At 37.4% G+C, this 23754-nt stretch overlaps 3 protein-coding genes across 3 annotated transcripts in view; all 3 read right to left on the bottom strand.

Moving 5' to 3' along the window:
* The window catches only part of LOC116300365 (insulin-like peptide 03), an 18511-nt gene extending 16088 nt beyond the window's left edge, over window positions 1–2423 (bottom strand). The window contains exon 1 of the mRNA XM_031709224.2: window positions 2314–2423. The gene's annotated coding sequence lies outside the window, so the exon portion shown is untranslated. The remainder of the gene's footprint in view (window positions 1–2313) is intronic.
* Window positions 2424–10430: 8007 nt separating this feature from the next.
* LOC148910542 (uncharacterized) lies at window positions 10431–12291 on the bottom strand. The gene has a single exon (XM_089031509.1). It carries the CDS (start codon window positions 12074–12076, stop codon window positions 10616–10618), a length of 1461 nt encoding a protein of 486 aa, XP_088887635.1. The 5' UTR covers window positions 12077–12291; the 3' UTR covers window positions 10431–10615.
* A 1943-nt stretch (window positions 12292–14234) lies between these two features.
* LOC148910541 (uncharacterized) lies at window positions 14235–16657 on the bottom strand. The gene is made up of 6 exons (XM_089031409.1): window positions 16381–16657; window positions 15623–15768; window positions 15457–15545; window positions 15133–15224; window positions 14925–15034; window positions 14235–14615 (listed from the first exon to the last, which is right to left on the bottom strand). Exons 1-6 carry the CDS (start codon window positions 16547–16549, stop codon window positions 14235–14237), a joined length of 987 nt encoding a protein of 328 aa, XP_088887535.1. The 5' UTR covers window positions 16550–16657.
* Window positions 16658–23754: the final 7097 nt, after the last annotated feature.

The following is a 23754-nucleotide window of genomic DNA, read 5'->3' as shown; positions in this document are numbered from 1 at the left end:
TTTTTCTTTTTCCTTATTTTCCCAAATTCGATACTTTTCCTCACAGTAACTTCACTTTAAATAATAAAGTGGTGCTCTCAGTCACAGTGCATTTCTTGTTGTATTCTACTTTGGTTTTTGTTTTTAATTTTGGTCGTTTGCTGTAGAGAAAGCTTCGGTTTGATTCATTTCATCAGTCACAATCACTCAGTTAACTTGATATAGATATTATTATAGGCACACCACGTAGCGGACGGCTATGATCAGGAAAGTCAATACATTCTGAATATAAAACTAGAGCCTCATGCTTCATGCCCAAAATCATCAGAAGCATACAAGCAAAACAGCCTCTGGAAGCTCCTATATAATATTCATTTTAAATTTCGCTGTCTTTAATTAAAAGTCTTCCAGTAACCTGTTTTCTAATCAGCAGGCCTTACTATAACTAACATAAGCAATAATTTCTCAGAAACAGTTTTGTCTTTACGGATTTTTACGGGTCTTTTCCTTCCTTGTTTATTGTCAAAGTGACCTAATTCTCAGCTCGATCTATCTTCCCTGGTTCATGTTACCTTTCTTTTCTTCCAACTGCATGCATATACTATTAGTTTTCTTACTTTTTCTACGATAAACCGGATACCGTCAAACGTATTGTATATATGCGCCATACTTCAGTGGGGAAACATGGGTGTGGTCAGAACGTCAGGAAAAGTCTCTTTATGAAATTCATTACTCTATATAAATACTTTGCATGCATTGAGTTACAAAGTGAGTAGACGTATTAGTTATTATTGTGTGTCTTTTATCAATTAATTTTCTAAAGTAGTCTAAAATTCAAGTAAAAATAAAGGTATTGCTTTAAACAAGAGCGTTTTTTTTACAAACGAAAAGTCTTTAGAGACAGGACGACGTCGCTACGTCGTTTTCTTAACGGAGATTTTACTTCACTGGGGTTAGTCTTCAGACCTTTCGAAAAGGAACTAGCTTTAGTCATCCTTCCGCAAAAGTTTTACTGATGATCCTCCCCTCTAAAGCCCCAGCCGCCTCCCCCCCTCCCCCCCCTCCCCCCTCTCCCCCCTCTCCCCCCCTCTCCACCCCCTCTCCCCCCCTCTCCCCCCCCCCCCCCCACCTCCACGGCAAATTAAAAGACGTACCTTTCTTTATTACAGTGTTACGCAGATAGATTGATGGGATTAGACGCACACACTATCCTGAAAACATAGTCGGTGCTCTTTTTTTTTTTTTTTTTTTTTTACATTACTGGTGGTGCCTTTTGATATTCGTCACGATTGATTTGTAGAAAAACGAAAAGCATTATGAAAAAATTATGAAGATAATTTTAGCACGATATATTTCTATAGTAACTACTTTATCTGATTAGATTTAAAGGACATCGGGGGTAGTATGATGTCGTATATCTAGAGAGGCGTAGTTCCGACTGACGATAGTTTTGTCATGTCCATTCTTTATACACCTAATTCAAAAAACGTTTGTCATCGCCAAAGGCAATAGGCCATAGGCCATAGGCGAAAAGCGATAGGATATATGTCATTCCAAGATCCAAGAATAGCTAGAATGACTTGCGTCTTCTTCTTCTTCTCGTCAAGAGTATGGACCTTCGTGCTGAGACTGATGCGATGTTTTTTGTATTCAACGAAACAATTTCCATGTCGGAATGATCTATCGCCTATCGCATTTGGCGATGACAACCTTTTTTGAAATAGGTGTATACTTAAGTTTTTTGACAAGTGAAAGGTGTTCAGCTACTTACATTTCTTTCATCGAAATCGTAAATTGAAAGAATTTTACGAGTGAGGACTTGTTTATTCAAATCCTTCAATTTTATATTAGATTTTATCTTTATTTAGTTTACTAACTCATAGTATACCTTTCAGTCTTTTTTTAATTCACGAATATTTCGTAGGGTTTCAGTCAGTATTTCATTAGTTATCAAAATCTGACACCATTTGGCCGGGTTAGTGTAACGAGAAACAGTACTCCTACTCGCTCAGGTCTGACACCAAAATTTTTTATAAAATCCTAGGCCTTACCAAATATACTAAGGATTGAATGGTATTTTTATAATATAATTATAGAGACAAGAAGAGCTGTTAATTTTGTACAGATATATCACGTCTCCCGCAACAAGAAGTCGTTTTCAAGTTTCGGCTATAATTATAGCCAGTGCTGCGGCTTTTGCACTCTGCAACTTTAAATTGTGGGAAGAACAGAAGATATAATCAAAGAAGTCAATACTTTTTTAGCCCAAATAACTACATAATAAGCCAATTTGTCATTTCTCTAGCTAAGGGTCGACAATGATAGTTATCATACCTTAGGTTCACTAGTCTCCACTAGCTGCTGCTTCTTCTCAGTGTCAATGAATACTACACGTGCTTGCGTATGGATCGTGTTCAGACCAGCTTTTTGTAAGCTGCGACCGACATGTCCTCCATGCCGAGTTTTGTCACTTATCTATGAAAGGAAGGAAGGATTCTTCAAGATCCGCTCTTGCATGTCGTATTATTATAACACCAATTAATTTGATTTGCCGTTTGAAGTCTCGCGACGCTCTGTCTCACGTGTGACAACCATCGACGCCGTTTCGTTCAATTCCATGAAAATCGCACTTTTATCATCTTTTCACGAATAAGCGTGATTTCTAAAGCTCTAAAATTATCGTTTTCGATCAAAATATCTTCAAGATATGCTTATTTTATCGATGCTATGAAGCACCTTCCGGGTTGGATATCGTTTGGGTTCGTTCCGGTCCGCGTTGATTCTTAAGCTCTTCTTTTTGCCTGTAAAAAGCCTTTCAATGCTTTTATAGAATTGGCCTCTAGATATTTCTGTTACAACTGAGTGCCCCCGCTTCGTATATTTCCATTATAAAAACAATTTAGTTTGAATGGATTGACTCCTGATAGCTTGATATATCAACTTACGTGGGCAATCAGCACTATTTTCACCTATGTTTAAAATGGGGGATGAACCTATTTTATACGACCATCATTGAATGATTAAGTCAGCTGTGCACGCGACTTTGATCTGATTCAACCTGTTATACCGACCCTGTTTGTTACAAAGAAAGAACTGATATATCTGTGGCATACGACCATCCTTGATAATATATAGAGTGGATGTAGATGAGTGGATTTCATACGACCACCATTCATGCAGTTGTATCATATCGTAATTTCACACACGAATATCAAGTAAAAATCGCATATGTGAATATGAATCGAGGATCACGTTATGCGTTAAAATACATATATTAAACCTTAAAACACTCATTAATAATTCATAAGCTTATGGTCCAATTGGAGCCAATATACACGTCACGTGCATGAACCTTTATACCCGATAAAGTCCTCTTCATTAGTATTCAAGTGATTTTATATAAAGACACATATGTGTCTTTATATAAAGACCACTCGAATATACTATGAGGATGACTTCATCAGGGATGAAGTATACATCCAAGTTTAGATGAAGACATAGAGCTTCATCAAGGTCATAGTCAACCCTAATGATGTTTGACTAACGTGCCTGTCTTTGGCTTGGCATGCAATATACAACGTGTGGGAGCTTCTATTGAATCTGTTTGCGCATGCCCGTGACGTCAAATCTCTATCGAAGTATAAAAATCCATGTTCGTGACGTGTATGGCGGCTCCAGTTGAACCAAAACCTTATAAATTGTTCATGAGTGTTTTAAGCAGTTCAAAAAACTCGTAGATCGTGTTTTATGAGGTATAAAAGCACGAGGCTACGCCTCGTGCTTTTATACCTGATAAAACACTCCTACTCGTTTTTTAAACACTACAAAACACACGGAATACTATTCACTGCTCGTATTGGCGGTTAATAAATAAAAAGAGCACATGTGCACATCATCGACGATGAGTCTGAGCAAAGAGAAATGGGAGTATAGAGATTGTTAATTTTTTCTTTGTGAATGAGACTTGGTACAGATCTGTTTAATGCAATTGCTTTTCTACTTATGTCTCCACAAGAAATGTCAGATCGACTTAGGATCAAAGTTTGAAAATTCAAAAGAAATACTTTATCTTTACTCTATCTTGGAATAAGGACCATTCCTCCAGACGTAGAGCTGAAGCGCAGTATGGCAGCGCGATGCATTTACGGCTATGCCGGAGATTTCGGCCCCTACACCGCTATCCATAATGACTGATCAGGGAGCTCGGCCGAAGCCTAAGGGAGAGGTTACTCGGCCCCTAAACCGTGTAAGATTAACCTCTTTTTGTTTTAGCTTCGCACCAGTGTCCCAAGATGTGCAAAAGGGACAGCATGGTGGTCTTTAGCAAGGGGGGGGGGGGGGGTCCTACATGGACGCCAGAGACACGCCGGGGTAATGAGCCCCGCCCCCCCATGTAGACCTACACACTACAGATTACTACAATAAACACTAATACAAAAAGATAATCAAAACATCATTTACATATAGAGTATCATCCTGGTCTACCTAGGATTATACTCATCAAAATACTTCATAGGTATATTCAAGCGAACACAACGTTTTCCCTTGCATAAACGTTACACAAGTACAAGTGAAAAGAAGACAAAGAAAACTACTTTTAGGCTGACCAGGTTATAACAGTAATATCCGGAGAAAACTTTTCCAAAACATTCCAGGATCTGTTGAAAAAACGCCTTGATTTTCGACTAACCGAACGTTTAGAGTAACAGAGCAGATGGATATTAAGTCGTTTCACAACCTTTGCTTTAACCACAGAGGCAACAGGGAGAGTACCTTCAAAGCAATACTCATTCCTAGCCAACCACACAAAGTACTTCAACAGATTAAGAAAATAGGAAAAAACAGGTGGAATAATCTGCCGTTCATGATTGTCATATCCAAATAGCATATGACGAGATTGAAGGGATGGCGACAAGGGAGTAACACGCAGAAATAAGGTCTGAGCCCATAGTAACAGTTCTTGCATGAGGTTACATTCAAAGAATAAATGAACTGGAGTTTCCAAAGGATGTCCACAAAAGCATGAAGGATCAGCAATGTTCATACCAAACTTGACAAGTCGATCACAGGTATAGAGCACTCCATGGCAAATCTTCCACGATAGATCACGAACTTGACGATCCAAAGGCATAATGTTCACTTGTGACCATGTGTCCGTCCAATAGAGCTCGCCAAAGATTGGGCGAAATTTCAGAACGCAATTAGGAAGCATAACATTCCTTTCAATGATATTTGAATAAACAGATTTTGTAGTAAGAGATGAGATAGACAATGCACTACCATCAGAGGACCGCAGAATAGCAAAAGTTTTCAATTGAACTGAGAAATGGCCACCGACATATGCCCAAGCATCTAAAAGTGAGGCATAAAAATCCGGTAGTAAATGAGAAGGATAATATGCAGGATATGAAAGAACAGAACGTAAATCATCACCAAATACTTTCTCCACAAAAAAGGAGAAGAAAGCACACCATTTCGATGGGGACAGGGCCCACCGCTTTATCCACTGACAATGAAGTGCGCGCACCTTTGATTGTATATCAATTAAACCAAACCCACCTTGAGTGGTGGATTGGAAAAGAACGTATTGTGACACCAAATGCTTTTTCCCCGACCAAAAAAAAATCCAAAGTACACTTGGAAGCTTGCGCCAAGACCCAGTTTGGCATGGCTAGTACTGAGGCACAAAACAATAGACCTGCCATGCCAAGTGCATTCAGGACAAGAGCCTTACCAGAATAGGAAAGATTACGATGTTTCCAAGAATCTAGTACACTAGAAAGTTTGTTTAAGCGACCATCCCAATTTGGATGAGAGACACCATCATTTCCTAAACATGTGCCAAGACAAGGAATACTGTCAGAAGACCACTGCAAGTCAATGGGAGGATCACTACGACCTCTCCAAGAGCCTGCCCAAAGCCCTTTAGATTTCTCTTTATTAATCTTAGCCCCAGATGCCTTTTCATATTCCTCATAGATGGAGAAGACAGTGGATATTTCATCGTCATCTGTACATAACAGGGTCGTGTCATCAGCGTATTGGGAAATAAGTGCTGGTTCATAATCAGGGTGCGGAAGAACCAAACCTCTTAAATAGATTGACGCACGGATACGACACGCTAAAGATTCGGCAATCAGTACGTAAAGGGGCGCTGACAGTGGACAACCTTGTCTTACACCCCTCGATAAATTTATAAAAGGTGTAAAGAAGCCATTTACCAATACCGAAGACTGAGGTCCAGTATAGAACAAGCGTACCCACGAGCAAAAGGAAGGTCCAAACCCCATGCCTTCAAGGACTCTGAGCATGTAGGACCATTCCACCCTGTCAAAAGCTTTTTCCTGATCCAAAGACAATAAGGCCAGAGGTGAATTAGTTATTTTGCCATATGTAACAGCATCTTGAAGAAGCCTGATGTTTTCACCAATAAATCTGCCAGGTACCGAACAGGTCTGGTCAGGAGATACAACATAAGCAATCACTTTTCGTAGACGGCCCGCGATTGATCTTGAAGCTATCTTGTAGTCTGTACATAATAGGGAGATGGGACGCCAGTTTTTCATCAAAAATCTATCTCCCTTTTTATATGAGAGCGTTATAATCCCTCTCCTCTGAGAAACTGATAGTACACCACACCTAAAGGCATAACTAAGTACAGCTACCAGGTCCTTTCCAATGAGATCCCAAAACTTTAGATAAAATTCTTTGGGAAGACCATCAAAACCAGGCGTTTTACCTGACGGCATCCCCTCAAGAGCCTCAAGACATTCCTTCATGGTCAAAGGACCCTCACACACATCTTTCACTTCTAAAGGAATTCTACGTTCCAAGTTAGAAATAAAATCATCTGCAATGGTTTCATCAGTTTCTTGTGAAGTGAATAAACCCTTGTAAAAAGAGAACCAAGCCTGCCTCAAATTCTCAGGATCAGAAACGTATTGATCATTGCTATCTAGAATAAGATCAATCATTTTGTTGGCCCTATTCTTCTTTCACATACGGAAGAAAAAGGAAGTGGATCTCTCTCCCTCTTCAGTCCATTTGGTACGAGCTCTTATTTCTGCCGCCTTGGCTGCCTCTCGATCAAACAATTCTAATTCATTGAGTACACTATGGTATTGATTTAGAACAGAGAGATCTCCCCCATCTACCAGAACTTTTAATGATCTTGCTTGAGCTTCCAAGGAATGCCTGGATGCCCGTCGTTTGAAAGATAACTTGGAACAAAACCTAGTGGTGGCTTGTTGGATCTTTCTTTTACCTATATCCCACCAAACAAGCAATGACGTACATGACTCTTTCTGAGGTTGCCAGGACTTCCATAAGTCCCTTACGAGCTCCACGTATGCATCATTATCCAAAATACTAACATTGAGTTTCCAAAAATAAGGGCCTCTGGGTGGAACTTCAGGCAATATGAAATCAAGGAAAACAGCAGAGTGATCAGAATGCGGACAAGGTAAAATACTGCACTCAGAAACATGAGGAACAAAACGCAATGGAAGTCCGATCATATCAATGCGGGACGCAGCCATGCCATTAGTACTGATATAAGTAAATTCTTGGGTTCTAGGATGACAGTGCCTCCAAATGTCAATCAAGCGATTTTCATGGAATAAGATGGGAAGGACAGTAACACTGTCATAACTAGCAGGTAGTACAGAATTAAAGGATCGACGATCCAGAATAGGTGTAAGAACCGTATTGAAATCTCCTAAGAGGAGAATGTCAGACGTAGGATCAAGCCTATCATTTACTTGTGTCAAAAAACCATCTCTTTCAGGATTGTGATTGGGAGCATACAGGGAGACGATAGAACTTTGCAAGAGTCATATTGGACATCTAAATAAGTGAAGCGGCCATTGATACCCGAGTACTGTTTAAGTACAGAAAAGGGAGAGGCACGCTTTAACAAAATTGCAGTACCACCAGAATGCTTTGTGTTGAAATCTCCAAAAGCTAGATAAGGAGAATTATCAAACCAATTATTGAGTTCTTGTTGTGAAATACAGTGAGTTTCTTGGATGCTCACAATATCAGGCGGGCGAGATAAGGAAGACAGCCAAAAAATAAATGTTGTTCTTTTCACATACTCTCGCAGACCATTTATGTTTATAGTGAGAGCCCTCATTTTAAACAAAAATCAACAAGTATTTATGATAGTTTCAATATTCTGAATAACTGCTTATTAATAAACCATCAATTTCAACATTTTCAATAATCATAACATTATTTGTAACATTATTCATATAACACATGACATTACGTAAACAATTCATACTTCAATACAAATCCTTCAATATATGATTAGAAATATAGATAACTATATAAATACGCAAGAAAAATTAGGGTTTCTTTTTAGAACGTTGAGTAATAACCTCCTTTGGATCCACAGATCTTTTGAGGTTACGTAAATTAGTAAAGCAAATGTTCATCCCTTCAGCAGGTTTTTCCTTCGTCGTGTTTTGTTTGACCGTATGACTAAATGAAGGAGAGGACAAAGATGTTCCCAAGGAAATTGAAGAGTTAGAATCACACGACAGAGATAGTACTTCAACATTTTGAAGAGAATCCTGAGAAGAAGGATTAGGAAAAAGCGGTTGCGAAGAAATAACTTCTGAGGAGGAATCCTTTTGCAAAGAAGAACGCAAATCTGTAGGTTCCTGTACAACTTCAGTGATCACACCTGACTGAGATATATTTTCTGTCAACTCTTGAGACTCCTCTGGGAGAGAAAGAGCAGGATGTTGCGGAAAGTCCTGTCATTCAGGACGATCTATAGCGTAACGAGGGGGTTCAATAAGATCCTTCGAGCAAGCATAAGAATGGTGACCTTGCGCACCACAGCGGTTGCAGACACCTTTTAGGGGACATCTTGTATTTGAATGTCCCCACCAGTTGCATGAGAAACAACATAATGGCTGACTACGGTATCTAATATGAGCAATAAACGGGTCCAAAAGAACACTCGTAGGAATATGCTCATTTAATGTCACAAAAAGCCGTCTATCTCCAGTTTCAAAGCCAAATTTGTCTAAATTTCTCACCACTTGATTTACGCTCCCATATTTTTCAAAGTATTCCTTGATGTCGTCATCCTCCACCTCACAAGGGAGGTTTGAAACCGTCACAACTTGTTGAGGTGATTCAACCCCATTGAAAAAGCAAAAACAGCCCCTAATATAGATTCCTTTCGTAAATAACTGTTCCCTTTGTCTATGAGATTCCTCCTTAAACGTTACTCTACAAGAATAACCTGTATTAGACACCTGAACACATTTTATGGCAGTACGCAATTCGTTTCCAAGAACTTTTCCAATGGCCGCAATAATTTCATCCCTAGTGACCGGCTGTCTAAGCCTCTGTAATTGACGTGGAAGCCCTAATTCTAATGTATTTGGCCTATGTACCGAGAACATATTTGACCAAAAAATAATATACCAAAAATATTAATAATCAGTGCCCTTGAAGGAAATATTCCTAGGTTGTCGAAGTAGGACAAACCTAGGGAATAATCCAACAGAGGGAGGAGGATACAACTCCAGCTCTTGACTTCAGAAATCTTGATTCTTGAGTCTTGAGAATCTTGAGCCTTGAATCTTGAACTGTGAATCTCAGATCTTAGACTTGAATTTCTACACCGACTTGTAAAGAAAAACTTCACCAACTATCGGCAATCGTGAGCTTACTTGCAAAAGATGATGAACCCCTTGCTATGACCAGCGAAAGAAAACTTGTTTCTCTGATGACTATAGTTTCTATAGTTGCCTCATACCATGTGGGATGTATAAGAACAGTGCATTCATGCGCAGTGTAGGGTGTAGGTATTTATAACAAGAAGGCGTATGGGTAAGGCAAGAAAGAGGATTTGAAATATGGGAGTGTCATGAGTATTTCAAAAAAAAAAAAAATCCAACCAAAGTCATACTAGTTGATTATAAACAGGCTTAGAAAAGAATATAACTGAACACAACTGAAATTATCTATTACGCATGTTCTTATATGATTTCGGAGCCCGTCCCACACGGCTTTCCGCCTCATCTCTCACGCACTACATTTTCTTGGGTTTCTCTATTTCACTAGATACACCGTGCTGACGATGCCCAATACAGGGAGAAAGAGCTGTCCACGGTTTCTAGTTGAGCTGGCTCATTTTTTACGGGACTTGAAGTCATGAAAGGCTTGAATGGTACTCTTCGTCATTAATTTTATACAAGTCTCGTAATTTACCTATTACGCATGCTCTTCTATGGTTTCCAAGGGGCTTGGTCATCTAATTAAACTCTAAATTATATTTCATATTTTGTGGTGTTTAAACATCGAGCAGGAATGTTTTATCAGGTTTGAAAACAAGAGGCGTAGCCGAGCGGTTTTATAAAATTGTGACTGTTATAAATCTCGCATTATGATTGGTTGGAAGCGCACGCAATTTCAGTTGTGATGAAAAGGTAAATTATACACCGTGAAAAGATGAAAAAACTTACTGACGTTTCGGACGCTAGTCCTTCGTCGGAGTAAAAGAGAAAGAAGTGGTAGAAAGGAGTGTATATATGATAGAATAAGACAAAAGAAACCAATGAGAGCAAGGTAGGCAAGGAAACAAAAACAAACAATCAAAAGACAAAAGAAAAGGTTAGTTGAAAATAAAGCGTTCATTAATCCCGTTGGGACTAAGAGTGCCCAATAGGTGAATAAGCCGCATTTCTTTGGTCTTGCGACAATCATTGTTGCCGTTAAGCAAAGAAAGACCGAAAACAATGAAGTCAGAAAGAGAATGGTTAGCTCGATTAAAATGGCGGGAAACTGGTTTGGTGGGATCGTTATTGCGAATATCATAAAGATGATTGCAAATGCGATCACCAAGACGGCGGCCAGTCTCGCCCACATACAAAAGATTACAGCGGGTACATTTAATACAATATACAACATTAGAAGTGGTACAAACAAAATGGTCAGTGATTTTAACAGTTGATTTAGGACCGACAACAGAAGTGTGAGAGACTATGTGAGGACAAGTATAACAACGTTTACGAGAACAGCGAAAAGTACCAGGTTCTTTGTTAGAGGGAAGAACTCCCTTGACCAAGAAAGAACGGAGATTACGATCACGTTTATAGGAAAAGAGAGGGCGGTTGTTGAAAATAGCAGAAGTGCGAGTATCAGAGTCAAGCAGAGAAAAGTTGCGGTTAACAATGGGTTTAATGGAAATGTTAATAGGATGATACGTAAGAGTGAAAGGAATGCGGTCATTAGAGGGACGAGTGTGAGGAGTGAGAGCGGTGGTACGATCAATAGTAGAAACTTTACGAATGGCGCGATCAATAACATGAGCAGGATAATTACGCTTAAGGAAGAAGGAACGCATCTCAGAACATTTAACAGAAAAATCAAGATCATCACTACACAAACGACGAAGACGAAGAAATTGCGAGAACGGAATAGCGTTAAGAGTGTGCTTAGGATGAGAAGACGAGTAGAGTAAATAAGAATGAGAGTCAGTAGGTTTGTAATGGACACTAGTGCTAAGACGGTCGTCATTAACACTAAGCAAGATGTCAAGGAAAGTGACTGATGTTTCACTAACCTCCCACGTAAAGTCTAAGGCAGGGTGAAAAGAGTTAACAAAAGAGATGAAAGAATCTAAGTCATTACGCGAACAAGAAGTAGCACCAATACAATCATCAATATACCGTCCAAAAAACTCAGGTTTAGGTCCAGTATATTGTTGAAAAACAAGGTTTTCGATATAACCAACAAACAAATTGGCATAACTAGGGCCCATCTTAGTACCCATAGCAACACCGTTTATCTGCCGATAATACCGATCACCGAAAGAAAAACAATTAAGAGTAAGAACAAGTTCAGCTAAGCGTAACAAAGTGGGAGTGCTGGGCTCGAGGACAGGACGAAGATCGAAAAAATGCTGAAGAGCACGAAGGCCCTCATCATTAGGAATAACAGTATACAAAGATTTGACATCCATAGTAAACAAAAGCTTAGAAGAGTTATCAGGAAAGCGAAAATCGTTAAAAATACTAAGAGCGTGATTAGTATCCTTAATATAAGTAGGTAAAGACTGAACAATAGGCAGCATGAGAGAATCTAGATAGCTAGAGATGAGTTCGGTAGGACAACTACAAGCAGAAACAATAGGACGGCCAGGGTTGTTAGCTTTGTGAATCTTAGGAAGAAAATAGACGTGAGAAGTACGAGGAGTAATAACAAAAAGGTTTTTAGCAGTGGAGGGTAAAGAGCCATCAGAAATGAAAGAGTTAACAGTGTCTTTAACTAATTTTTGATTGTCAGGGGTAAGATCTAATGACCGCATTCCTTTCACTCTTACGTATCATCCTATTAACATTTCCATTAAACCCATTGTTAACCGCAACTTTTCTCTGCTTGACTCTGATACTCGCACTTCTGCTATTTTCAACAACCGCCCTCTCTTTTCCTATAAACGTGATCGTAATCTCCGTTCTTTCTTGGTCAAGGGAGTTCTTCCCTCTAACAAAGAACCTGGTACTTTTCGCTGTTCTCGTAAACGTTGTTATACTTGTCCTCACATAGTCTCTCACACTTCTGTTGTCGGTCCTAAATCAACTGTTAAAATCACTGACCATTTTGTTTGTACCACTTCTAATGTTGTATATTGTATTAAATGTACCCGCTGTAATCTTTTGTATGTGGGCGAGACTGGCCGCCGTCTTGGTGATCGCATTTGCAATCATCTTTATGATATTCGCAATAACGATCCCACCAAACCAGTTTCCCGCCATTTTAATCGAGCTAACCATTCTCTTTCTGACTTCATTGTTTTCGGTCTTTCTTTGCTTAACGGCAACAATGATTGTCGCAAGACCAAAGAAATGCGGCTTATTCACCTATTGGGCACTCTTAGTCCCAACGGGATTAATGAACGCTTTATTTTCAACTAACCTTTTCTTTTGTCTTTTGATTGTTTGTTTTTGTTTCCTTGCCTACCTTGCTCTCATTGGTTTCTTTTGTCTTATTCTATCATATATACACTCCTTTCTACCACTTCTTTCTCTTTTACTCCGACGAAGGACTAGCGTCCGAAACGTCAGTAAGTTTTTTCATCTTTTCACGGTGTATAATTTACCTTTTCATCATTACTGTTTCATTAGAAACACCGACGCAGCTCACACTAGTTTTTAGCTAGTTATATCTTGCAATTTCAGTTGCATCATTCCTATATCCAAAATAACGGTTGTCGAAATTTCGGTTTTATAAAAATAAAAAATAAAAAACTCGCTTGCTTTACTGTGTGGAGTCATAAAGCACTACGCGTCGTGCTTCTCCTAACACTTCTCTCGTGTTCCGCCAACCCGCTTGCTTTATAGAGCAGTTTTCGTATGACTGTGAAAAAGTACAGTCGCTGCCGTACGTGTGCCGTATGTGTGGATTTTTTTTCTCGCGGCATGTGATTGGTCGGACAGTGCCGTGACATTGGCGTGATCGTGTTCGCGCCGTGTTCCGAGCCGTGTTTTGGACATTTGATTGGATAAAGAGTCAATTCTCGTGCAATGTGATTGGGCTGGCGTATATGCCTTGCCGTGTCATGGGCATGTTCGTGCCGTCATACGTGATACGAAAACTGCTCTACACTGGGAGAAAAAACAGATTTACGCTTGCAGGAAATTACAAGGAAACGTTCAGTAAAGACCAAATTTACGTTGATTTACATTAGTTTTTTTTTTTTGCATTGTAAATTCAAAGTTTACTTCGAAATTTGCTGTACAGTAAATTTAGTAAACGCGCACTTTACTATGGTATGAAAACGGAATTAAATCATATAGGAAATATGATCTTTACATCGCTATGAAATTTACGTAAATATTACATTAAATTTGAAATTTTCCAGTCTCGTAAAGTGTATTAATTGGTACAGTAAAGTTGGCCTTTTTGGTCCCCTTAAATGCACGTAAATAAAATATCAAATTTGAAATTTTCCATACACTTAAAGTGCATTAATTCCTTATAGTAAAGTTCCCGTTTTTGGCTCATTAAGCTAGCGGAACTATACCAAATTTTGAAATTTGCCATACCAAAATGTTTTTTTTTTCCAAATGAATATAACAATACAACATATTACCTTTATTTTTTTTAAATATTTATTAGGAGAGTAATTTCTGATACAAGTAACATAACAGATTTTTTAACGTTTCCAATAATTAATAAACGATTCAAGTGATCCTGCCTTAACAAAACAGCATGATTTTCTTCAGAAAAAGTCAAGAAACTTGATGTTTTTTGTTTTTCTTGCCGATCTTTAGCAAGTGCTCTTTATTTTCATAAAATTCCTTCTTTACAGCCCAAGAAGGAAATGATTTGGGTACAGGCCTTAAGGAGGGCTCATTGGCTTCAAACCTCTTCAGAGCCATTCGCTTTGACCTTCTAGATAAGCTGTCTAAATGCTTCTTATCTAATGCCCTAAGCATTGAAGTCAGCTCATCTGAGCGCCATTCTAGAGGAACTATCACTAGAGAGTTGTCCTCGTCGTCGGAGTGTTCTGAACTCATAAAGTCCAGATTCATTACTCGCAAATGCTTCTTTCTTTCTTTGTCGTCAATTCTACTTGTTGACATCAAGATTTTCTTGCGTGCGGCCAATTTCTGAAATATTGAATTAAAACGAAAATAAATCATGTGCTCGATTACTTCGTATAAAGAATAGCATACATTGTCGGGTTCCAACATAAAACATAGCAAAGTTGAGACCGAAAGGTATTTTGTAAAATGATATAATTATCCTCTGATAACATTTGCAATGCACAGTCAATATGAAATTAAACGTACGTTAATTTCCGTGCAGATTTTACATTTTCGATGTTTTGAACTCGACAAAGATATTACTGAATTCACGTGCCAATCATGATATCGCCTATTGTTTTGATGATAAAAGGTCAGCAAGTCTGCACTTACCCTTTTTCTACGTTCATATTTCCTTTGGCGTGACACGTGGTTATCAAATTGATTTTTCTTCTTCTTTATGTGCGCTTCATAGAGAGAAGTGTAATACCTTTGCGTAGCCACTGAGAGATAATAAAAATGGTATCTATAAATATAATTTCGCTTCAAACAATTACACTTTTCTTTTACTTTTATTGTACGATATCACTGCAACACCAACCTCTAATGGATCCTCTTGGCGCATTTGGATACCACCCTTTCACTATCTTCATAATCTCTACACTAGTCTTCACGTTGCTTGCATCTCTACGTCTAAAGAAAAGCAGTCCGAGATTTATTGAATTGCACGATGAACAAACAAACGGACGAATGAATGAATGAATGAATGGATGGATGGATGGATGAATGAATGAATGAATGAATGTATGAATGAATGAATGAATGAATGAATGAATGAATGAATGAATGAATGAATGAATGAATGAATGAATGAATGAATGAATGAATGAATGAATGAATGATGTATTCAATTTTGTTAACACACCCTTTATCAAAATTCCACAGTGCCAAATCGTTTTCTTCTTCTTCCTCCACGTTTTTTACAAGATCTCTGTAGGCAGATCTCACTGCTTCCTGTATAAATAAAAAATTAAACGATGTTAATCTCAATAGCATTGTTTCTAAGATGTGTTCAACAGAACAAAACTTACTCTTATTTCATTTGGAACTTGGATCTTTTTCGCCCTTTCTATTTCCTCTTCTTTATTTTGAAGCTCCAAAATTTCTTTGTTCTGGGCAATTATAATTTGCTGGTTTTTAAAAATTTGTTGAAGAATATTCATATCTGGCGTCACAGCTGAAAATAAATTCAAAAACACGTAAGAACTTTTTTCGAGACATTCATTAGGGTATTAAAAATCAAGCTACACGATTTAAAGTATTTCAATATGATAAATGCCTACGTAATTGGATATCGTTCATTACGTCATAATTCTGCGGACATAAGTTATACATAATTTATGCATGTTGGTTTTTAGGTTGTACAATTAATTCATGAAATTTCGATCACCTTGTGATCACAGAGTCCCAGAAAATTGTGTATATTTTCTATTTCATACAGATTATAGGTTTATGTTTTCATAATACATGCATGAGGTTAAGGAATCATTAGTAAACCCTGTAGCATAGTAAATATATTAGTTTTGGCGCGTTCGAAAGGTATTTCATTTCTATAGAAAAATGTAGCCTTTCTTCCATAAATAGCGAAAATTTGAAATTAAAGATAAACAAAGGGAAAGAATGATTTATGGTAGTGATTTAAAAAATAGGAAAAGTAAGAAGTAAAAATAAAATCATAAATTTTGGCGCCAAAATAATTATGTTGACCTTGAAAAGGTATGAAAACGCAATATTGCGCTACTGGAACATTTATTTAAAACAAAAATATTTCAAGTTCCCGATGATTTACCTTCTTTGCTGACCTCTTCTCTTGAAATTTCATTTTCTTCTTGAACGTTTTTCTTCTGAAAGTTTTTCTTCTGCGGGTTGCCCAAGGTTGTTCTAATTGGCGCCAGTTTTCGATTTGTAGCTTTATCTTCTTTTTCGCTAGAGCTAAAATCGGACGAGCTTTCCATCATAGCGATCTTTGAGCTTTCGAAAATTTGGTAAGAAAAAGACAAGAAGGGTAGAATTTTCAAGACCTCGGTAAAGCAAAACTTCTGTACTCGACTGATCAAGGTTGTGAACTGACGGAATGTGCCTGTATGAATGACCCAACGTCGTTATCGACTGATTGCTCGAGTGTATTAACCTAATGTCAAGTTTCTTGACAATACCTTATATCAATTTCAAGATAAAACTGCAGCATTGTCTATTTTCTTAGTAACATTTTTGTTGTAACGCTTTCCTGGAACGCTTTATTAAGCAATATTTCAAGTCAAAATTCGTTCATTTTCTGCAACTTGCCATGGAAAGACCTCGTAAAAGAACCAGAACTGTTTGTCCTGGATGTGATCAGTCATATTCCTCACGATATTTTATCGAACATAAAAAAGAAAATTACTTTGGAGGGGACAAATGGCTTTGCTCAACAAAGATAGGTAATGTTGAAAACACCGCTGCATTTGACCATCACTTATATGATTATGACGATGTTGAAACTGACGAAAGCCTGATTTGTACGTCGGATGACCCAATACTGGACGTCGATGGTCACCAAGAGGAGTCGCATAATTCGAAGGGAGAACAAACCAACCAAAATAGCGCGGGAACGAGCTGTCACGTTGCAGAATTGCCCATCGAAGCCGGTCATATGAGCGATGAAGAGTTAGATGACGAAAACGAACAATGGGATGAAGAAATAGAAGAAGTCAGAAATGACACTGATCAGAAAGAAGCAGATCAATATACAAAACAAAAATGCGCTGAACATGGGCTATTGAAATGGATTTGCCTTTTTATAAGTGTATGGCAAGCAACATCTGCCATACCGGATAACGCTATCAGATTGCTACTAGAATTTTTAAGTGCCCTTTTCAAGATTCTCGGGAAACACTGCGCATTTGTCGCTAATTTGGCTGCCGTATTTCCTTCTTCAATACATACATTGTGGAAAATTCTTAAGATAGATGGAGACGAATTCATAAAGTTTGCTGTATGCCCCAAATGCAATTCACTGTACACGTTAAAGGAAGCTGTAATAACCGATATTGGAGGAAAAGATATAACTAGCTAAAAACTAGTGTGAGCTGCGTCGGTGTTTCTAATGAAACAGTAATGATGAAAAGGTAAATTATACACCGTGAAAAGATGAAAAAACTTACTGACGTTTCGGACGCTAGTCCTTCGTCGGAGTAAAAGAGCCTTTTCATCGATATTGGAGGAAGGAAACGAAGCCTTAAGTGTACTTATGTAAAATTTCCTAGTCATCCTCATGCGGCAAGAAGACGTCCATGTGGAGAAAACATAATGAAAGAAGTTATGCTGAAAGGGGAAAAGAAGTCTTTTTATCCTCGTAAAGTATACTGCTATAAAAGTGTAATCGATTCCCTACGAAAATGCGTGTCATCAAGTGCTTTTCAAATGGACTGTGAAAAATGGAAAAATCGCAAGCTGCCTGAAGACGTTTTTGCTGACGTCACAGATGGTAAAGTCTGGAAGGATTTCAAAAACTTCCTAAATCAATTTGGCAACTATGGGTTGATGCTAAACTTTGATTTTTTCCAGCCTTTCAAACATGGAACGAATTCTGTTGGGGTGATATATTTAACAGTCATGAATCTCCCAAGATCAGAGCGCTTCAAGCTCAAGAACGTAATACTCGTGGGTATTATACCTTCTATCAATAGAGGTACATCTATAAATCCTTTTCTTGCCCCATTAGTTAAAGAATTAGAAGAATTATGGGACTTAGGATTTCAGTCAAAGTCTTTCTTAAATGGAGCAATACATACTTTCAAAGCAGCGTTGCTTTGTGTGGCATGTGATCTGCCTGCCGCAAGAAAAGTTTGTGGTTTTTTGTCCCACTCAGCAAAGCGTGGCTGTTCAAAGTGCTTTAAAGTATTTGGTGGGGATTTTGGAAAGAGAGACTATTCCGGTTTCGATAGGGAAAACTGGGGAGAGAGAAACGACAAAATCCATCGGGATGCGTGTGAAAAATTGAAAACCTGCTGTACTCAAGAAAAACTATCAAACCTTGAAAGTGAATTGGGGACGCGATGTTCTGTATTAAATAATTTGTCTTACGTCTCTGCAGTTATATTTTGCATCATAGATCCCATGCATAATTTGTATCTTGGGACTGCAAAAAAAATGATTGAAATTTGGATTGAAAAAGGAATATTAACGGAAGACAAACTCCGTGAAATCCAGAAGAGGGTAGACAGTGCAGAAGTAGCAAGTGACATTGGTCGCATTCCTTCAAAAATAGCGTCAAGTTTTGGAGGCTTCACAGCAGATCAATGGAGAAGCTGGACAAACCTTTTTAGCATAAGTGCGTTACAAGGAATTTTGCCGAAAAAACACTTGGAGTGCTGGCGAATATTTGTCCAGGCATCACGTCTGCTCTCTTCTCGCGTGATTCGTTTAAATGAAGTATTAGAAGCAGATAGACTTTTATTAAAGTTCTGCAAAACAATTGAAACCTTGTATGGCGTAGACGTTGTTACACCCAATATGCATTTGCATTGCCATCTGAAAGAGTGTATCATTGATTATGGTCCTGTCTTTTCTTTCTGGTGCTTCAGTTTTGAAAGGTACAATGGCATTTTAGGAAAATACTCAACAAATCAAAGATCTATTGAAATTCAGTTGATGCGCAAATTCTTAAGAGATAATCAGGTATTTCACCTACAATCTTGTGAAGATTCCTCTTATAAAGACTTAGAGAAGATTGTTCGAAAAGAAAAAGAAGAAAAAGGATCTCTTTTTGAAACAAGCATCGATCCAGAACGTGTTCTTTTTGTTTTGGAATATGCATTGCCGTGCGAGAACATTCCAAAAGATTGGCAGTGCGACACTGACATCTACCTGCTGCGCCCTCCAAGACAAATAAAACTGTTTACTTCTCTGGAGCACGACAACATTAAATCCGCATATAAATTGTTGTATCCGCAAATACAAGACAAAAATGCCCAAGTTGAAATACCAAAAGCATTTTCACGTTACAAGTCATTTTCCTTTGCCGGCGAAAATTTTGGCTCCGAGCTTACTAAGAGTGAAAGATCCTCTCTTATAATGGCATCATGGGTCGGGTATGATGGAAACATTGCTCTTCGATCAAGAACGAGACCAGGAAGAGTACAATATTATTTGCTGCATAACATAACTGATGCCAATGGTGTTTGTAAACCTCATTTATTTGCAAAAGTTAGTTGGTTTCAGGCTCTAGACGACGACGTGAGAAATCTTTGTGGCGATCCTGTAGAGCTGTGGTGCAGAAGCTTATACGAAATCGATGGTCCTGCAAGCTTCATCCCAGTTCAACGCATACGGTGCAAATGTATAGCTTCAATTCATCTGTATAAACATGAACAGCTTCTGGCTATTACGCCAAGGGAACGTTCTTTTAATATTTAGCAAATCATTTGTATATCAGTCCGGTATCAGTTTAGGGTATTGTGTGATGCTTGTGATCGATGTGAGACTTTCTTTTTTTTTTTTTTTTTTGCAAAAAAAATCAAAACTTCATGGCTTTTGTGATCTGAACGTTTACCACTGGTTTATAGCATAATTAAACTTAAGTAAACATTAAGTTTACTAGCGTTTGGATATCAACATTAAATCCTATTAAATCCGGGAATTACAATAGAAATTAATTTGAATTTACTTGTAATTTACTTCTAAATTTACCATCAAATTTAAGATTAAGAACAATGCAATTAAATCTGAAATTTACTTGAGCTTTAAAACATATTAAACCCCAAATGCGAAATTTACTTAGATTAAATTCCATTAAATTCCAAAACTCGATATTTACATTGCAATTTACCATAAAGTTTAATTATGTAAATTCGATTTCTGATGCAGTGCTAACTGCACACAGCACGCGCGATTTGCACCATAAATTGTCATTGTCGCGCGTGCTGATTGGCTATTTTCATCACCCCAAATTTTGCAGTAAAACATTTGAGTTTGGGACATATGCTGATGACATTCCATGTTCGATAAGAGTACAGACCTACAAAAGGGACCTCGATTTGCTAAAGTGACAATAATCAATAGTGGAGGTTATGATGACGACAACGACGATGATGACAATAGTGCTGACAATGTTATCTTTCAATAATGATGTTAGAGATGAATTGGTGTTCGTGGTGGTGGTAGCGGTGCCGGTGGTGGTGGCGGTGGCGGTGATGATGATGATTGATGAAGACATTAACGATGATAATGGTGAAAGGAAAGTTATTGAAGATCGATGACCATGATCATGATCATGACGATGGTGATGAGGATCATATATAAGCGTGATGGTGATGATGGTGATTGACTGAAACTTTATTGATGAATAAAAGAATACAAAAAAGAAAAACTATATAACCTGCATATAGCTAAAGCTAGTCTAGGCAGGTTAAATTCACAGAATATACACGTTGATTTATAAAGATGTCTTTATATGTTAATAATACTAAATAATCAGAGTACAAAGAGCTGAATAGGAAATGAAAAGTAGTTCACTGAGTAGAAAATGAAAAATAACTCATTACAGATAGACTTACTTAAAAAGTTTGAAGATCTCAGTATCATAGCGATTAATATTAAGATCGTTTAATAAAACGGTTTTGATTTCCTTTTGGAAGTTTTTTTTCGAATAAACTCCTAATGAAAGGTGGTATTTGATTCCATAGACGTGCACCCACTCGAGAGAAGGAATCTTTTTGAGTGTTTAAACGTGAATATCTAGTGTAGAAATTATCACTGGCAGAAGATCTTGTTTCATAGGAGTGAATATCTTTTACTGTAAGTAAAGAGTTTGCTAATATTACTGGGAATATAATCATATTTAACATCGTACATTAGCTGTGCTACTGAATAAAAATAAAGAGATTTGATTGGTAAAATTTCATGTTCAATGAATATCGGCATTGCACTTTGAATTGATTTCACGAAAAATATTGACCTTAGAGCGCGCTTCTGCAGAATGAGCAATTTATCAGTAAGCTTTTTGCAAGCTTGACCCCAGGTACATATTTCATATATCAAGAGCGGCTGTAAGAGGGATTTATACATTTTGATTAGAGTATTTTTTGGAACAAAATGTCTCAATCTCCTGAGAATACCTACTATTCTACTTACTTTTTTGCTTATATAATCAATATGAAGCTTCCAAGATAATGTACTATCTAATAAAACACCAAGATATTTTACATAATCCTTTTTTTCAAGCTGTATGTACTGGTTACTTTTATAATCCAAGATTTTAATGTTCAATGAATGTTTTGGTTTGTTACGAGCTGAATGGAATAAAACAAAGTTTGATTTTTTGATATTTATGGTAAGTTTTTTTGCAGTGAACCAATCATGGAGCTTTGTTAGTTCATTGTTCATTTCCCTTTCAAGGGTTTTTAAGCATTTATTCGAGTGAAGTATATTTGTATCGTCTGCAAAAAGATGAAATTTTAAAATATTAGAGGCTATGCTAATATCATTTATGTAAAGGAGAAAGAGTAAAGGACCTAATGTAGAACTCTGAGGGACCCCAAAATTAATTGCTTCTTTATTCGATATATGATTACTAACACTAGTAGTTTGAGTTCTCTCAGACAAGTACGACTTAAACCAATTATGGACGCATCCTCTCACGCCATAAATATAAAGTTTTTTCATGAGAATGGAATGGTCAACAGTATCGAATGCTTTCGCTAAATCAATGAAAACTGCACATGTGTATATTTTGTTGTCCATATTATGTTGTATTGTACTAATTATATCAAGAAGTGTATGTTGTGTGGAGTGATTTTTCCTAAAGCCATATTGCATGTCAGAGAGAATATGATGTTTATGTATGAATGTAATTAATCTATTATACATTGTATTTTCAAAGATTCTGTTAAACACAGAGAGAAGTGATATAGGTCTGTAGTTATTAGGGTCTGTATCATCCTCCGATTTATAAATAGGACAAATTTTGGAGATCTTAAGTTTTGTGGGATATCTAACTGTTTGCACAGATAAGTTCATCAGTTTCGCAAGATGTTCACTGAGAAACGGTTTAGATGCTTTTAAAAAATTAACTGGGCATGAGTATAGACCATAAGCTTTATTATTAGATAGCGATAAAATTTCATCATTTATTTCAGATGCTGTCACAGGAGTGAAAAACATGGAATTAAGTTGATTTATATTTTTAAGGTATTCGGTAAAGTGTGTCTTGGACTGCGGAATTCGACTAACATAGTTTTTTCCTACGGCAGCAAAAAAAGTATTGAGAATGTTAGGTAACTTGTGTGGGTTACTAGTAACACGATCGTTAAGAGAAGAATCCTTTAAAGCTGAAACTTGTTTGCGTTTACACTTATTATTGTGCAAAAATGAGTTGATAGCTCAGTTCCCAAGTCTTCTTTGCATTCCTTTGATTTTCTTCAAAAAAAGATTCACAATGATTTCTTTTACTTGTTCGTATAAGAGAAACTATTTTGTTCCTATAGTAAAGATATCGGTCTTTATTTCCAGACATTAATAACTGATCTTTAATCCTTATAGACTCACGAATTCCCTCGGTTATCCATGGCTTGTTTAGCTTTTTAATATCTCGCTTACTTAGCTTTTTCAGAGGAGCAACTTTGTTGACGATATTGTTTATTTTTCGATAAAGAGAGGAGAAGATTTTGTCAACGTTATTTTCTGAGAAGCACGCTGTGAGATCAGTTTCAGAAATTTCTTTCACAAATTCACTTTCAGACGATTTTGAAAAGCGTCTAACTTTTTGGCGGTATGTTTTATTGGTTCCTTTGCCAGAAGGAATGATGCAAAATTGTGTGCAAAAAAGGTGATGATGATGAAGATTAACGTTCTTTACCACTCAAACGTGATCCAGAATTTGAATGACGTTTTTAATAGAAGAATATGATGCGACATTTTTTCAATCCTACATGACTGCCATTAAGTAACGGTAACATAGTTCTAGATATTGTTTAGATTTAGCTTATTTCACATTTGTTTATTTGATATTTTTGTGCAGGCTGTGCCCCTTCAAGGTACATTGCACCAACTTCCACAAAACGCACAATATTTTCATACCCATCCCACAATCAAGACATTAAGGCATTACCGAGCGTGGTCAAGCATCCTCAGTGCCAGTTCCTTTACGTTCCTAGCTCCACTGGTCATTGCAAGGTAGGGACTC

This window comes from Actinia tenebrosa, unplaced genomic scaffold (assembly GCF_029948245.1).
Source record: "Actinia tenebrosa isolate PJP-AT-01 unplaced genomic scaffold, QUT_ActTen_1.0 PGA_scaffold16__25_contigs__length_10494907, whole genome shotgun sequence".
NCBI lineage: Eukaryota > Metazoa > Cnidaria > Anthozoa > Actiniaria > Actiniidae > Actinia > Actinia tenebrosa.
Note: the sequence above shows the minus strand (reverse complement) of the source record. Positions and strands in the feature narration are given on the sequence as shown.